At 42.9% G+C, this 18423-nt stretch overlaps 1 protein-coding gene across 1 annotated transcript in view; it reads right to left on the minus strand.

Annotated features, from left to right (window-relative positions):
• Window positions 1-3640: 3640 nt before the first annotated feature.
• Window positions 3641-18423, minus strand: part of cacna1ib (calcium voltage-gated channel subunit alpha1 Ib) — a 130096-nt gene continuing 115313 nt past the window's right edge. Inside the window, exons 30-37 of the mRNA XM_078793552.1 lie at window positions 16600-16678; window positions 16411-16532; window positions 14070-14498; window positions 13263-13403; window positions 12810-12944; window positions 11374-11554; window positions 9025-9236; window positions 3641-6223 (exon numbers count right to left, since the gene is read on the minus strand). Coding sequence (XP_078649678.1) covers window positions 5654-6223; window positions 9025-9236; window positions 11374-11554; window positions 12810-12944; window positions 13263-13403; window positions 14070-14498; window positions 16411-16532; window positions 16600-16678 — 1869 coding nt within the window. The 3' untranslated portion in view covers window positions 3641-5653. The remainder of the gene's footprint in view (window positions 6224-9024; window positions 9237-11373; window positions 11555-12809; window positions 12945-13262; window positions 13404-14069; window positions 14499-16410; window positions 16533-16599; window positions 16679-18423) is intronic.

An 18423-nucleotide genomic window follows, 5' to 3' on the forward strand; every position in this document is an offset into this window, starting at 1 on the left:
AGCATGAAGTTAGCCAACTTGACAAAACAAGTACAAATTTTGAAATAGAAAATGTATCTATGTAAGTGTTTTATACACCAATATACTTACAAGACGATAAGTTCCCAAGAAACACGCCTTTAGAGCAACTTTCAGCGTGTTTATGAGGTTTTCCCGTTTCGTTTCTGTCGTGAGGCCAGCCTGCTTGTCACCGAGAGGAAACGACAAAGCTTGTCTATATGCAAGAGCACTCACTCTCTAGTGGCCCAAAATGATACTTTCTAGAGAAGATGTCTCACTCTGTAAACTTTTTAACCTTAGCGTTTTTAACAATATTTATTAGAACTTTTAGCTATTTATGACTTTCACTTTAACTAACTTATGAAAAGTATGAATTATTAATGTCTTAGACCCAAAGACATGACAGAAAATGATTAATAAATGTTGATTTTTTTTAAAAATGATATTGGATATGGATATGGATTGTACCATTGTAATCAAAATCAATATTTGTCTTCCTTAAAATTGAGCAATAACCACAAAAAGTGATAAAAGTGAAAGATAATAACAGTCCTTACTCTGACATGCAACAAGGCCACAATTGTGGCCACTTTAAAAAAATAAACAGTTGGAAGAAGTTCAACAATTAGCAATAAGCGAGTACACATAAGTTATAGTGCTGTGAAATAAAGTCAAAATATAATGGGAACAAAGTCCCAATTACCACATTACAAGAAGAAAGTTGAAATAATTGAGGGAAAGAAAACCATAACATAAATGGAAAAGCAGCTGTAATATTATGAGAATAAAGTCAAAATACAAAAAAAAACAGTAGAATTCTAGCAAAAAATCAAAACAATTCTTGGTCAGGCATACACCAACAATCCCTTAAAAATTGTGTACCGTGATGCATTAAGCTTACCTTCAAACTTCAGCCATCTCCAATCAGTGACGTCCAACAGATGATGCTATGATATGCTGTGATCTACCAACCGGTCTTGGTCTCCGTGAAAAACACAGAATGGGAATTGACGTTTCTTGGCTTCCTGTTTGAATTATTTGCCGTTAATTGGCCTCGGACTGCTTTGGTTCCGTCAGGTTTGAGCGAAGTCTTGGTGCGTCCGGCGCTGCTGTGATGCTCGCCTCTCGACCTCGTGCATCTGCGCCGTCAGCTGCTTCGTTAACAGCAAACATCTGCTGACTGCATCTGGCCACCAAAGCCGAGGGGCTGGGGGAATTATTTTCCCTCGGAATCCCTGCAGAGAGTCGCTGGTGGTTTGATGCGCTTGTCAAGAGAATGTTACCAGGTCTGTCCACGAAGTCCTGGGTTCCGTATTTACAGTATCAATTGATATTTTTGAAGTTAGAACACAGAAAACCTGTTTTTAACATTATTAGAGCCCTTTAGAAATGAGATAACACCCCTATAGTTACCTTTACACTCCAATGACCCAATATAATAAGACAAATAAGGGGAGCTGAGTGAGGGACAGACAGGAAGTAACGTTAGGGGTTTCAGAGTTGAGTTTTAGCTCGGTGTGGCATATTTAATATTAAAGGAGACCTGTTATGCTTTTTCCACTTTTCTGACCAATTAATGTAGTTAGAATGTTCTATTTTGGTGTTAAACCATGCCAACGTTCCATATAATGAGGTTTTGCGCATTTGGAAGTGAACCCTGAAAGAAGTTTGGGATGGCTCAAAATGCTTGGTTTCAAAAGGTGTGGTCAAACTGTTTCTTTGTGATGTCACAGAAGGGCAAGCTTCCTTATATGGCCGTGGAGTGACATGGTGTGACTGGTATTGAACACTACACATCATTATGTCTTTGAATGTGTCATCTGAATGCCTTATATTTGTATTTCATTTAGCCTTTTGTTTACTTAAAAACACTTCATTTAAGTATATCGATTTTTGGACTAATAGGTCATATTCAATCATTATTAAGTGTACTAAGTTTCTCTGTGATGAATTTAGTGTTGTTTGTAAAGTGTTGAAAGACACCGTGAGTCAGACTGTTACGTGGTTATACTTTTATATATATGCTGACCTCCACTGACTTCCAGTGGGTTGACAAGCTGGTTGTTAGCGCACTGATAGCTCGAGATTGGCTCCTGCCAAGAAAACGCTATCATTTCCATACTGACTCATACGCGGACACGGTATTTAAACAATTAGTGGTAGTTCTGAAGAAAAGGAAATGTCAGGAGGTTGGAATTTAGCCATGGATTAGCTGCACCTTAGCGGCGTATACAGCGGAATTTAAGATGTAAACACTGATTTTGTTTCCAAGCCAATACCCTGCAGTGGTGTCATTATTTTTTTTTCCTAATAACTGGTTCATTTAAATAGGATGCACGGCGGACAAGTGGTTAGCGCGCAGGCCTCACAGATCACAGACCCAAGTTTAATCCTAGTCTTGGTGTGGAGTTTTCATATTCTCCGTGAATGCGTAGGTTTTCTCCGGGTACTCCGGTTTCCTCCCACATTCCAAAAACATGCTAGGTTAATTGGCGACTCCAAATTGTCCATAGGTATGAATGTGAGTGTGAATGGTTGTTTGTCTATATGTGCCCTGTGATTGGCTGGCCACCAGTCCAGGGTGTAGTAGACAGCTGGGATAGGCTCCAGCACCCCCCGCGACCTATGTGAGTATAAGCGGTAGAAAATGAATGAATGAATGAACATCTATCATGTGTTCTCTGCACCGTGTGAGTGACTTAGGAGTGAGCGAAAACACGAAGAGTTGTTTTGCTGCGTGTTAAAATAAGAGCTCTACACTTGATTGCGGCGCCATTATGCTCACTATTAATTCAATCACCAGTTTGCAAACATTGCTTTCTCCACTCCGCTTGAGTGGAGCGCCAGGCAGCTAGTGTGTGTCCTGTTTTATTCATGGGCGCTGAGGCAGTGTTATTTTTCCAATGAAACAATGCCCATTAAAGCGCTTAGGTACACCAACTAACGAGATACAATACATAACAATGCCCTGTTTTGGTATTAATTCAGCAATATGTTTATTACTGTAGTGGTACCCATTGTGCATGTGCATGGCCGTGCTGTTTGGAAAAAGGAAGTTCCGGAAATGGTGAACACTGGACTTAATATTCCCGGTGGGGTTTGTTTCCAAACGCAGAGACAGAAACAGAAGAGCAGTGAGGGGCGACAAACACCTGATTGTGCCGCACATTTTAAGCAGTTATCACTGCAACACACTAGCGTCACATAATCAAATGTTGTATTGTCGGCTTTTCTTTCATCTGCAGTGGAACCTTGGTTAGCATCGCGGATCCCTTCTTAAACCAAAACCTACTCTAACCAAATGCATTTTTCCCTCATAGGAAATAATGGGTGGAATTGAACCCTTGTCTCCTAGCTGTGAGGTCTACGCTCTAACCACTCACACACCGTGCAGCCCCCAGAATTAAATTTTTTAAAAATTCCCGAAAATTGTCCCATATATTACTCCAAAAATTGTCCCTTATTACCCCACTGTCCCTTATAACCCCGTTTTACGGTACTTTCCTTTCATCCAGATGGTGCATGATATGCTGCTAGCTGGACTACCTGGCTGAATTCCTGAAAAAGAAGAAAACAGATGAGGTTGGGAGTCCAAAATGAAACATGCGTCAGGGAATGAACGACCAGCAGAGACACCGGAAAAGCTTGTTCACTTTTATATGACACCAGAGTGACATTTAGGGAAACAGAAACAGAACCCCACATGCATTTTTGCAGAACAAAACTCAGTGAGGCGGGGTGCCTGGGGGTGGGGGGGGGGGGTTCCTGATACACATCACATGTGACACTACATCATCCTTTCAGTGACCTTTCAATCCAGCTGGCATTTGATTCTATCACACCGGTCATAATAAATATAATCTTCTCTGAGATCATACTTCTAACTGTACATCTACTATAGCGTATTGCATATCTCCAAAGGGCGGGTGAGGGTAGCCGGGGTTGTGGGGACTCGATACTTATCTAATACTGTGGCTTCCCCGAGGAAAGGTAAGTGAATGAAGATGAAGCTACAAAAAACACCACAGTGTGTGTTGACATCTCGTGTGTGTGTGTTTGTGTTTGAATGGGTGCGTGTGTTCAAGTCCACCTGAGGTCTACCTGCTCTGGATGCGAGACACAAACACATCACAACAACACATGGCCGTGAGGACCACACACCACACACCACACCTGACTACGTACCCGGCCAGTCGGGTAAACGGTGGCTTTTCTTGACGTTTACAAGTGAGATCCATTTTGTTCCGCATTTGCTTACCATAGTTTGTTTGTTCTCTTGCTACACTTCGGCAGACCTGAGTCAAATAAGACTTTGGATGGAACTGTTGATCCCGTCAGTTTCCGTTTTTCCAATGAACGGCAAAATCGGATGTGTGACGAAAGACGAAACCGAGGGGATTTCAGTTAGCCCCCGAGGTAGCCTTTAAAACTAAACTGGACTAAGTCCGGCGTTGGTTTAAGAACAAAGACACAAAAATATCCATCATGGGGGCGCAACACAAGACAAGGTAAATAAATCGCATCGTCGTTTAAAATCTTGCTCCGACAAAAAGTCTCTATGCTTGGCAACAAAGACCCGCTAACAGTATTTGGCCCAGGTCTGCAACTCGGTACTTTTTAGCCCTTTCATGGATATGTGAGAACCACCAAGGAGCCCACATGTATTCTCAGCAGCAGCAGCGATGATCCACTCTCAGTCCACTCTCAGACCTGGCAAGCTCCTAAGACCAGTTTCCACCAAGAACTCCAGTTTGGTTGCATTCGTTCGGGTTTTCACAGTTAAAATTAGCAAGATGACGAACTAGAGAATGGTTCCTTCATACAGTCTTGTCAGACTTGTTCCAATGAGGGGTGGTATCTTATAAAGGGACCGGTCTAGGTGGTCTAAGGGGGCAACGGCGACACCAGGGAAAAAAATCCCCCGGGCAGGTGTTGTCACTACAAACCAATTTTTGGGGCCCCTGTATAGCCCCAATTGCAAACCTATTTGAATTGTTCTAACTTTATCTCCCAGATGCCGCCCCATTCGGGGGCACTCCAGAAAGTGCCCCTTGTGCCTGAATTTCATGGCGTTTCTGAACGGCTCCTTATTTGTGACACTTTGGGTACTTTCATCCCACTTGTTGGAATAAAGACCACATAAAGGTTTAGCCTTCAGAATCGTATCGTGACAAACTAAACCAAACTGGACCACTTGATGGGGGAGGTCTTTCGAGGACACTTGAGTCTACACAAGCTCACAGAAAATTCGACAACCTTTTAAAATATCCCGTTGGTTGTCTAATGCTACTTTTTAGTGATATTTCTATAAAAACAACTCAAATCCTGCTTCTTCTTCAGCAAAATGTGCCATGTGACCAGAACTGACTATTGCCTTTTTTTGCACTTGGGTTGAGAATACTGTTTTCCTCTGTTGCCCCTGTTTTCAGGCTAGCTTCCTCTGAATGAAGCTTCAACCAAGAACCCGGGAGGAACACATCTTTAAGGTTGTAAGCTCCTTGCCGTCATGACAGAGTTAGCACTGAACAAGCCCGAACAAAACAACCGACCCCAAACAGCCGAATCCCGGTAGGGGAGTGACAGAGAACAGATGGTTCAAAGACGATTTGGGATCACAGAACGAGTCGGAAGAATCTTTCCCTGGTCAAGAGTTTCATCTGTTCTTTCGTGAGTTCGAGTCCCTTTCCCTGCTGTTTTTCCCGCTGAAGTCTGTGACATCGCAGTCTTCGTCTCTCGCCCTACCCGCCGCCGTCCAGTACCTCTGAGCATCGTCCTCAGAGAACTGGCATCCACCTCTGCCCGACTTGTTAGTCTGGTCCAATGTGCCTGTGCTGTTACATTTCTTCACCGGTGGGGGCGCCAAAGATGCCGGCGTGATCGGCGAAGTCAGCGAGAGACTGTTCAGAGAGGCATGCCCACAATCCCCTGCCCCCGTGTCCTCGTTGGAAGGGTCCATGCAGTCCTGGCGGTCGCAGCCGGGGCTGGAGCTGCCTCCACCAGAGCTACTCTGGCTTCTCTGGTGGCCTCTAGTGGTCTGGAGGGGGATTGGACATCCCTGCTCCTGCTCGCCTGCAGTCAGGTTTGAGGTGTGGCTGAGAAGCGGACACGGGAGATCCGGATCACCAGGTGGCGAGACGCTAAAGCTTAGGCCTTCCTCGAGCACTGCCTGCATGCTGCTCTCTGAACTGCCTGCAGCCGAGGACAAGTCACTGTAGGACGTGTGCTGAGGAAAGAGAGGGAAAACAATGTGGAAACATTCAACTTATACACCAAGACGTTTTAGATATACACTAATCCCACGCCACTTTGCACTGCAAATTCCGTGGCTTCACTCAATCAACACATTCACTGCCAAGGCCGTCTATAGAAAGTCTATCACTAGCCACGTTTACATGAGGATTTTTTCTCTTTCCGAATGACCTTTCCGAAAGTTATGGTATACATCAGGGGTCGGGAACCTTTTTGGCAAAGAGAGCCATGAAGGCCAGATATTTTAAAATGTGTATCTGTGAGAGCCATATACATTTTTTTAAACATTGAATGCAATAAAATGTGTGCATTTTTATGTAAGACCAACAGTTTTAGATAATGGGCTCTAATTACGTAGACCAGGCACACTACCCCACGCCAATGGGGTGTGGCCAGCACACTTTCGTGAGCAGCGCAATGTCTAATAATAAATCAAATACTTGTTGTCATTAATACAACTTCTGCTGCTGCATAGTTTTGCACCGTACTCCGTAGATGTATTTCATTCTTTTGGCCATCTTCGTCAGAAGGCTTGGTTCTGCAGCTTTAGCTATTTGACTAAAGGAGGAAAGTTTACATTTACATGTTTTTTTGACATCTCAATGACCGAGGTAGACTACAGCATTACCCAGTAATAATCGAGTTTTGGTGTTTGACCTGGAAAATATCATCAGGAAAGATAGATATGGTTGGCCATATTGCAGCAGAATATAGATGGACGAATTAAAATGCATAAAAAAGTTGTTGATTTTGAATATTATTTTTAACAGTCATTTCTGTGATGGTTTACTTTAAAATGTTAGCAAAAATACATTTTTATTGTGGTAAGAAATGCTTGACAGCCAGATACAGTCATCAAAAGAGCCCTACCTGGCTCCCGAGCCATAGGTTCCCTACCTCTGTTATACATGGAAAGGAATATTCCAATTGCGTGTCTACATGCGCCGCTATAATCAACCAGAAAAGTCAATGGGGCATGCCCAGTAAAACGTAAACACCAACATCACGTGATACCGACTTCCTCAAGTTTTTCTTTCACTTGTTGGAATAACTCCGTATTGCCAGTTTTTTGTTCGTTCCAGTCTTGAAATTTAGTTTGGATCAAAAACAAACTTTCCGCAGCAATCCAGTGTCGATTGCTGGCCTCCATTTTTAAAACTGAAGAACGTCTCAAGTTCAATCAAAGTTCAATCTTGCTAATATTTTATAATTAAGCTCGGCACATGTTTTTATATAGATATGTATTTTCTTTTTTAATAAAACTGGACTTGTGAATGGCGTATAGAAGGGTTTAGATTCGGTTCCACAGATGGCGCTAATGCACACGAAAGCTGCTTGCCAACCGCCAATAAACAACAGAAGAAGAAAAACACCACAAAGAAAAACGCAGTCTGACAACTTTCCGTTTGAGCGGGTACAAGATACCTCAATCGGATTGGGGGAAGGAATATTCCACCCCTGTGAATCCGATTATATATTCATTCGGATTGGCACTTTTCATTTCGGAATGAGGTGTATACAAAGGTTACATTCTTTCCGTTTGAGCAAATAACCTGAATGGAATTGGAATATTTGGGTCCATGTATACATGGCTAAAGTGTTTTGCTTTTTTCATCGGAACTACAGATGAAAGTCTTATGCGTTTGTGTGACTGACATATAGGCAATGGCTTTATGTCCCAGCAGCAACTCACTATGTTCCGCCATATCTTATTTTGTTGCCATCTTTTGTATTTTTTAGCCGCATGAATTTGGCTTTAAAGTAGCTTTTCTACATCGTGACACGAGTCTCAGGTCAAGGCGGTCTTGAGAAGGAGGTATTAAAAATAGAAGGCACACCAAAAGCTGGTGAGAAATGTAGCGAGATTCAAGAGAAACAAGACAAGAATGCGCACAGCTTGGAACGGCGGCCGTGCTAATTAGCCACCAAGCATGGCCGTGGCGGGCGAAGATCACAAAGACTCTGAGCTCTACAAAGCCAACAGGTAAGCCTGTCGCCGGGGATACGCGGAGGGAAAAAAGATGGACCCTGTTTCTGCTTTATCTCATGTAGAAAGACGCAACAAGCATTCATTCTTTCAAAGTGAGGCCATTTGTTGATATTCATAATAATAACTACTAATAATTACTGACTCAAAAGGGGACACACCCACCAGATGCACGAATAGAGAAACTGCCCACCTCATTTATAACGCTAAAAAAGCTTTTTGAATGAAAGGTGAAATGTCTTGAAGCAACAAAAAAAAGCCATTGGATGCAATCATCGCAGATTACAATTACCGATATGACATTTTTATTTTATTTTTTATTTTATTTTTCTGAGTTCATACACTATTCACCTTTTTTTTAAAAAAAAATGCTGCAGCCCCCTGTAGTCAATTCATTCATTCATTCATTTTCTACCGCTTTTTCGCGGGGGTGCTGGAGCCTATCCCAGCTGTCTTCGGGCGAGAGGCGGGGTCCACCCTGGACTGGTCGCCAGCCAATCACAGGGCACATATAGACAAACAACCATTCACACCTATGGACAATCGCTAATTAACCTAGCATGTTTTTGGAATGTGGGATTAAACCGGAGTACCGGGAGAAAACCCACGGGGAGAACATGCAAACTCCACACAGAGATGGCCGAGGGTGGAATTGAACCCTGGTCTCCAAGCTGTGAGGTCTGCGCTCTAACCACTAGACCACCGTGCCACCCACCTGTAGTCAATTATCCGCTATAAACACAAATAGGCATCAGTGTACCCAAAATCCATCCATCCACAATAAATACCCGTGACTGCGGCGGCCCGCTGTTAGCTCCAGGTGATCGGAGCGAGGCCCAGGAAGTCGGCGAGGCCAACCTGGCCGGCGCTCTTTCTCGTGGGCTGGCGCCGATTTCGGGAGCGCCCGGTTGGGCCGCGGCAGCCGGGTGAAAGAAGTCGGCAGGCAGATGAAAGACCGGCGAGGACCTGAGGGCTCCTTTGCTGCTGCTGACGGAGTCATCTGTAGATAGATAGACTTCCTTTATTGTCATTGCACAATAACGCAGCAGATAAAGATGGACACTCAACCTCTACTAACATTTAACACTCTAACACTGCTAAGTTTGACTGTTTCATTTCATTGATATCATATTCACTGACATTTAACTGATGCAGTTCTGTTTGTCACTGTTGTTGTCATGGGAATTGTTGTTGCTGATGTTTTTGTCTCTCTCTCTTTATGGCGGCAACGTCTTGACCCTGGAACAGATTAACATATTTTCTGGACTATAAGTCGCTCCGGAGTATAAGTCGCACAAGGCCAAAAATGCATAACTAAGTAGAAAAAAACATACATAAGTCACACTGGAGTATAAGTCGCATTTTACTTGACCAAAACAGACATTACGTCGTCTTGAAAGGCAAGTTCTAACAATAATAAAAGAATACGGAACAGACTGAATAGGTGTAAGATATGCTAACAAAATGGTTATTTAGCGACACAAAAAAAATAAACATGAACAGAAAAGGTGTCCAGTGTTTATGTAACATAAACAGTTTTTCATTTATAAGTTGCATGAACAGCCAACCTATGAAAAAAAGTGCGACTTATAGTCCGGAAAATACGGTATATCTTTTATTTGGAAATAAAAAACAATTTAGAAGTCAACGATCTCTGCCAGGGCAAAAAATTATAATAATAATAATAAAATAGTACTGATAAAAAAAACAATAGTATAACCGAGTGGTTAGCATGTTAGCCACACAGTGGCTCATGCTCATGTTAAAGGTTAAATAACTGTTAATAGTTATCCTCCTTATCCGTGTGGAAGTGGTAAGTTTTGGGCTATTTAAGTTCAAAGGAAATAATCGGGAAGACATGTGTTGTATCCCCGCCTGCACATAATCTCTGTAATGAGGATAAGCGGCAAAGAAAATAGACAGATGGATAATAATACAACTAATATTGCATGTTTATTCTGAAAGGAACATTTTTTATCATATGTCCTCAATGAATATTCATTAAGGTGGTGGCAACACTTTGAGGTGCTATTTCACAGCCACTGTTATCAAAGAAGGTTTGTGTGTCAGGCCATTATGATGTCGAATATGTCACTCCTGTGTCTTGTTGAGCCTTAGGAAAGGTTTGCCGGTCTTTTTCGTTCAAGGGGGGCCTATTATGATCATTCTTTGGGCCCTATGTAAAGTTATGGACTCCTATAGAGTAGCTCCACACAATAACCAGCACCTATTCACCTGTTTCTCATGAAAACGGTCTATTTTAATAGACGGCCCGCTTCCAGGCAAGAACCCATTTCATTTTGATGAATCATCCGCCCGCCACCCCCCCCCCCCACACACACTTTAGTTACCACGTCAGGAATAATGAATCGATACAGTATTTGTGTTCACTGATTAACATTAAAATAGTTAGGTATAGTATAAAGCAGGGGTCTCAAACACACGGCCCGCGGGCCAAATGTGGCCTGCAGGACACTAGTTTAAGGCCCCCACCTTGATATGAAAGTTTAGAAAAAATTATTACGTTTGATTAATGTTCATGTTAAAGGTTAAATAACTGTTAATAGTTATCCTCCCTATCCGTGTGGAAGTGGTAAGTTTTTGGCTATTTAAATTTAAAGGAAATAACTTGAAGGCTACCGTTTAGGTCGCTAGCTCTCTAGTTTGCGAGTTAGCATGTGTCTCAAGACCCTGCAGTTGTGCAATATGTTGTAAATAAAAAGAGTATAAATGTGACTATAGTCGTGTTTTGTCATGTCTACAGGGCTCTAATAATGCTTTCTTCATTTTAATCTGAAAAAAATAATTTGTCTACCCACCAACTATATGTGGATTCTTAAGTTTTTATTATTTGCCGTTTTATTATTATTATTATATTTATTTATTTATTACTGATTGATTGATATTCTTTATTCTTGGAGTTTTTTACATTTTTTGTTTTTAATAAATGCGTTTTTTTGTTTTTTTTTGGAAAACCTGATGCGGCCCAGTCTCACCCAGACCCGAGCTCCAGTGGCCCCCAAGTAAATTGAGTTTGAGACCCCTGGTATGAAGGTATAGTTGTGCCTTGGGAGAGGTCTGATCTCTACTGAGTATCTCCATCTAGATACTTTTTCAGGTCACATGTCACCTGGTACCTCTGCAGTGTGCCGGGCTTTGTCGTTCCACCGAGGGAGGACACAAGCGAGGATGGATGCCAGCCTCAGACATCTCCTGGTCCACCTCCTCCTCCTCTTCATTGCCTCCGGGAGGATGGAGCCCACTGTAGCGGACATCTGTGGGCAACTCCCCCGAACTGTGGGAGTCACTGCTGCCCCTCTGAGGAGGAAACAAGAAGAGACGATGAGGACGAGGAGGGAGAAGACAAAGGCGAGGACGTGTTCAATCCTCAGATCAGCAGGCTTGTCATTCGCCTCTCATCGCTGCGGGACCGCAGTAAAGCTCCCGTTTCATGAGCGGCTTTATCCATCCGCAACTATCCATCTGATTAAATGTGGGACCTCTGAAGAGGAAGCCAGCAGCAAAGATTAAAATCTGATGAACTGATGTCTGATCAGACCTGCACAGATGAAAGCGTGCCAGGTGCAACCTCCCGCAGATCATAAATGAACCGCAATCAATCATGCACACGTGTTGATAGCATGACGGCGTGTGTCTCAATAAAGCATGCAAATCTGAATTGTGAAGATTAACAAGTCAATAAAGTGGATAGAAGAGATTAGTAAATCACGCTAATTACTGTCATGTCTTCGGGTCAAATACATTAATAATTCACAAGTTTCATAAGTTATTTGAAATATAAATAATAATAAATAGCTAAAAGTTCTAATAAATATTGTTAAAAACGCTAAGGTTAAAAAGTTTACAGAGTGAGTCATCTTCTCTAGAAAGTATCGTTTTGGGCCACTAAAGAGTGAGTGCTCTCGCATGTAGACAAGCTTTGTCGTTTTCGGTGAAAAGCAAGCTGGCCTCATTGATAGCAGAAACGAAACAGAAAACCTCAAAAACACGCTGAAAGTTGCTCTAAACGCTTGTTTCTTTGGAAATTATCGTCTTTGTAAGTATATTGGTGTATAAAACACTTACATAGATGCAATTTCTATTTCAAAAGTTATACTTGTTTTGTCAAGTTCGCTAGCTTCATGCTACTGCTAGCTTGCATTTGCAGTTAGTGTACGTGTGTTAGCTAACTGTTAGCTGATGTGTGTTTAGCCTGCAACATGAGCAGTATTGGAATTTTATTTTATTTTTTCTGTATGCTTCAGTTACCACTTATTTTTACAAGAAAGCTTCATAAAGCAAGAAAAACAAGCCTTGTGTGCAGAGTTTTCTTCATTGGTACTGTACATCATAATACGTGTGCTAGCTAACTGTTAGCTGATGTGTGTTTAGCCTGCAACATGAGCAGTATAGGAATTTTATTTTATTTTTCCTGTATGTTACAGTTACCACTTATTTTTACAAGAACGCTTCATGCTTCATGCTCAGACGTTTTTGAACAAATTAATAACTGAGGTACCACTGTGTGTGTGTGTGTGTGTGTGTGTGTGTTTATGTGTGTGTGAGCGAGCACCTGACTTCCACCAACCAGGAGCTGATAGCTTCCATGTTCATCCAGGCTCAGGTCATCAGGCAGCGCTGGAGATGACGACTTGTCCGACAGTTGCTCCGACATCAGGGACATCTGCTCCACCTCCGCTAGCCGGATCTGACCCGAAGAAATGACACAGTCGGCCCCTATTGTGGGTGTGTACTGCGCGCATAAATACAGTGGTGTGAAAAAGTATTTGCCCTGTTCCACATGTCCAAAAGGAGATTTTGGACATTTTTTAATGTTTTAATTTTTTATTTTTTTTTCACGTGAAGTACAAGGTGATGTAATGTTAAAAAGTTTAATTTCTATTTACATTTGTTTGATCTGAAACAAGTATGACATAAACAAAAAAGGAAACCAGGGAGTAGGCAAGCACTTTTTCACACCATTGTATGTATGTATGTGTGTGTGTGTATGTGTGTGTGAGTTCACCTCCTGCGGGTGTCCCTCACAGTCCTTGCAGACGGGTGCGGAGCAGTAGTGATGAAAGACGGAACCAGAGAGGTTGTCGATCATGTCACCTTCCGCTGAGTCTTTAATAAGCAGGGATACACTGTCCAGCCACTGGCTCTCCTGCAACACACACACACACTTCTACAGCAAAGTTGATGGTAGTTTTTATCCCGAAAAAAAAGCTCTGCTGGTAGAGAAGGAAAGTGACTATCAGCTCTGGAGGCTTAATTAAAGTCTCAAGTCTTTAATTTAATAAAGTCTATACTTTACTATGAAACCTAGTCCTGCTACTAAACATGCCAACATAAACAGAATAGACAGTAAATGATACAATATTGTTTATTATTCGTTAATGTATTATTATTATTGTTATTCAGGGTGCTGCGAGCCTACCTCCAAAAATACTCATGTGTTGGAACGTTGGCATGAATAAATAAAAATAATTTCAGTAAAAAAAAACAAAAACACTGTGACTTCCTGTTTGCAGCCGTAAAGGAGGTGATGAATAACATGCTATTTTTAGAACGGCTATTATATATATATATCTGTGTGTGTGTGTGTGTGTGAGCTTGGCCACTTCATTAGAAACACCTCATCTCATGTGATCATACTCTGCCTTTTGATTGACATGGTCTAGTTTATTACTCTGAGATTAATTTATACTGTATTGTTGATATTGTTAAAAATACAAAAAAGTGCCATGATACAGGAAATCAGGTGACCACACGCTGTCTGATGGCAGGTCATGACATTTCTTGAATTGACGCCGATAAACAGGCAGTTTACCTGAGCAGGAGAATAAAGTCGACATCTGTGATTAGCGAGTCCCTCTTGAGGACCACAAGCTCCTCCTCCATCCTTTGGTGTCGCCGTCAAAGTGCTGCTAGGAGCCCCGATTGCTGCGGTAGCCGCCCTGCCGCCCATGCCGGCGGCCGCACTGGTAGCGCCTGCGATGGCCCCGATACCCCCCATCATGCAGCAGAGGCCGCCCTGGGCCAGCTCCAGCTCGATCTCGGCGTCCATTTCGGCGTCTTCCTGCGCCTCCTTGTTGGAGTCGTCCAGGTGCTTCATGAGCACCGCCACCACCACGTTGATGAGGACAAACTGTGCCGTCAGCACGAAGGACACAAAGTACATGGGCGAGATGAACTGTAGGCCGGCGTGGCAACCGTAGTCGCTGCTCGGGCGGCCCGGGGGGCACTCTCGTAGGGTGTCCTGGCGGGGAGAAGTTAAAGCTTTCAAAATTGGAGGGTTATCGGAATGTGAAGAGAAGCCTCAAAAGTTCAGTGAGCAATTTTGCTTTTTTGGTGGGGGGGGGCTTTTTGTGATGACTCAGCGCGGGGGGGGGGGGGGGTCTTTCCATCAAGGGCCACAAACTGAGAAATTAAAGGATGCAAGGACCATTCACTATATAGTATGCAAATAATAAATATATAACAACTGGAAAAAATGAATATCAGCTTATATAGAGCTTATAGCTTATATATAAGCTTGTATAAGCTTAGCTTATATATAGAGTCAAGATTCTTTATGGCTGTTTTTTTTAGATTCGGTTTAGGACATACAGTGATTCACGATACTGTAGGGGAAAAACCCAATTATTACTATCAACTGTTTTGCTGTTCGGCTGCACAGTGGTCAAGTGTTTAGGGTGCAGGCCTCACAGCTAGGAAACGCAAGTTCAATTCCACCCTCGGCCATCTCTGTGCATGTTTTCTCCGGGTACTCCGGTTTCCTCCCACATTCCAAAAACATGCTAGGTTAATTAGCTACTCCAAATTGTCCATAGGTATGAATGTGAGTGTGAATGGTTGTTTGTCTATATGTGCCCTGTGATTGGCTGGCCACTAGTCCAGGGTGTACCTCGCCTCTCGCCTGAAGACAGCTGGGATAGGCTCCAGCACCCCTGCGACCCTCGTGAGGATAAGCGGTAGAAAATGAATGAATGAATGTTTTGCTATTGTTTTTTTTTTATTTTCCAAAATTCTTTTTAAATAGTTTTAGTACATTTTCTTTTGGCAATGTTATCACTTTATTCCCATAAAATGCCAAAAATTTACAGTTTGCACTGTTGGAGTTTAGGGAGGTTCTATGTGGAACTCATTTTCTGCTGCTTTTCCTCACGAGGGTCGCTGGGTATGCTGGAGCCTATCCCAGCTGTCTTCAGGCGAGAGGTGGGGTACACCCTGGACTGGTGGCCAGCCAATCACAGGGGAGAACATGCAAACTCCACACAGAGATGGCCAAGGGCAAAATTGAACTCCTAGCTGTGAGGTCTGCGCGCTAACCACTCGTCCGCCATGCAGCCCCTAAGTGGAGCTTCAAAATACAAAAATAAAAGAGTAAGCAATTTATTGAAATAGCTGATCAGAGGTTTAAGATCATAGCTAAAGAAAAAAAAAACAGGGTTGCCCTAAAATCGAAATAAAATCTTCAAAAAAAGGAGTCAGTCATGAGCAGCTGTGCCATTAATGAGCTGAAAATGGCTTTGGGCATGCTCGATGCCAGAGTTTCCAGGAGGCTAGTGGGAATGTTGATCCAGGTGGCTTCATGGAGGGCATCCTCTGTCTGGAAGTGATGTCTATTTTCATGTCTAGTTTTCTTGTCATCCTTTGGCAACATTCCGACTCCGTTTATAGGTCAGAAAAGTGTAAAAAAAAAAAAAAAGCATAGTAAGTCTTCTTTAAAATTAAAAGTTCACTCAACAAATTGTGTCCTCCGCGTTTGACCCCGTCATCGTGCTCCAGACATCCAGATTGAAGAGATTGTTTAAAAACCAGGAGGGGCACTTGGCTGTGATTGAAGACGAAAAGCTGATGGAGATGCAGGAATGAAATGTGTGATCTTCATTCACCTTCAGAAGGTTCTGTTGAGAAGTTTTTTTGCCTTTTGACACCATCTTTGCAAACGGATGCTTTCATTATTCATTGCATCCCCATAAAAACATTGTCTACTGGCTGCTGTGGGCGAGGGAATTTGTGACCTTTCGTTTTCAATTCCTGTTTCTCAGCCTCGGCACAAATAACCAATAATGTGCTCAGGAGGTATTTCACCACAATATATCTTAACTCATACTTGGTGCAACCCGGTGTCAACACATAAATACCACAAAAACAAGATGGAGTACCTTCATGATGCCATTCCAGTTGTCCCCCGTGGAGACCTGGAAAAGGGTAAGGAAGGCCATCCCGAAGTTTTCAAAAGTGGCATGGCGACTCATGCCCTCGCAGGGATAGTCCAGGTTGCACACTGACGAGAAAACACACGCGGTTTTGATAACAATGCTCCATAATTTTGGGGTGCGGTACTTACTTACCCAGCTCACCAAAGAGCTCCACACCTAGAGCGGCGTAGATGAAGAAGAGTAACATGAAGAGCAGGCCCAGATTCCCCACCTGACATGCAGGAAGAACATCAAGCCACAGCAAGAACATCATTTATCCAAATGTCTCACAATGACAGGAAACAAAATAAGTGCTAGGTTGCTAGGTTAATTAGCAACTCCAAATTGTCCATAGGTATGAATGTGAGTGTGAATGGTTGTTTGTCTATATGTGCCCTGTGATTGGCTGGCCACCAGTCCAGGGTGTACCCCGCCTCTCGCCCGAAGACAGCTGGGATAGGCTCCAGCACCCCTTGCGACCCTTGTGAGGATAAGCAGTAGAAATTGAATTAATGAATGTTTTGCTATTGTTTTTTTTTATTAAAAAAATATATTTTTAAATAGTCTTAGTACATTTTTTTTGGCAATGTTATCGCTTTATTCCTATAAAATGCCCAAAATGTACAGTTTGCACTGTTGGAGTTTAGGGAGGTTCTATGTGAAACTCATTCATTCATTCATTTTCTACTTTTCCTCACAAGGGTCGCTGGAGCCTATCCCAGCTGTCTTCAAGCGAGAGGCGGGGTACACCCTGGACTGGTCGCCAGCCAATCACAGGGGAGAACATGCAAACTCCACACTCTCGCCTGAAGACAGCTGGGATAGGCTCCAGCACCCCCGCAACATTCCAAAAACATGCTAGGTTAATTAGCGACTCCAAATTGTCCATAGGTATGAATGTGAGTGTGAATGGTTGTTTGTCTATATGTGCCCTGTGATTGGCTGGCCACCAGTCCAGGGTGTACCCCGCCTCTCGCCTGAAGACAGCTGGGATAGGCTCCAGCACCGCTACGACCCTTGTGCTACTGGCCCTCTAAAAATAGTATTAATCAACAGTGGAAACGTTAATTTTTGATTTTTTAGTATGAAGTGTGGGCGGCACGGCGGTCTAGTGGTTAGTGCGCAGACCTCACAGCTAGGAGACCAGGGTTCAATTCCCACCCTCGGCCATCTCTGTGTGGAGTTTGCATGTTCTCCCCGTGCATGCGTGGGTTTTCTCCGGGGACTCCGGTTTCCTCCCACATTCCAAAAACATGCTAGGTTAATTAGCGACTCCAAATTGTCCATAGGTATGAATGTGAGTGTGAATGGTTGTTTGTCTATATGTGCCCTGTGATTGGCTGGCCACCAGTCCAGGGTGTACCCCGCCTCTCGCCTGAAGACAGCTGGGATAGGCTCCAGCACCCCCGCGACCCTCGTGAGGAAAAGCGGTAGAAAATGAATGAATGAATGAGTATGAAGTATGTTTTCTTAACTAAAGAAATATTTGCAATTACAATGATGTTGTTTCTCATTACAGGTGAGAAAACAAGAAATAATTTGCTCGCATTTGCATTCCAGGTAGAACAAACTAATATTTGCATGGGTTGGTTAATTACTGCAACGTTATGACATTGAGGCAATTTATTACTCAAGTCTCAAGAGACTCTAAACCTGTCCTGCACTTGCACTCTACTTGTAAATCCCCAATCCCCAACAAGGAAAAACTTAAAGATCGAGGTCAGGAGCTTTCTAAGGAGCCACGGAAGCAGAACAATGTAGCTGGGTTCGTCTCATTAGCGGCGGTGGAGACGGTAAAAAAAAAAAAAAAAGATATTAAATGGTTCTCATTACATTTTCCATGTGAATTAAGTTAACACAGGGAAAGTAAGTGAGGTGATGTAGCACTCGGGACCAAAATTTAGTCCTAAAATGACATCCTGAAGGTCAAACTCTCAGGGGACGGCGGCCATTGATCATTCCATAAATGTTAATGAA

This window comes from Doryrhamphus excisus, linkage group LG9 (genome assembly GCF_037039965.1).
Source record: "Doryrhamphus excisus strain RoL-2023G ecotype Guam linkage group LG9, RoL_Dexc_Guam_v1.1, whole genome shotgun sequence".
NCBI classification, from domain to species: Eukaryota; Metazoa; Chordata; class Actinopteri; order Syngnathiformes; family Syngnathidae; genus Doryrhamphus; species Doryrhamphus excisus.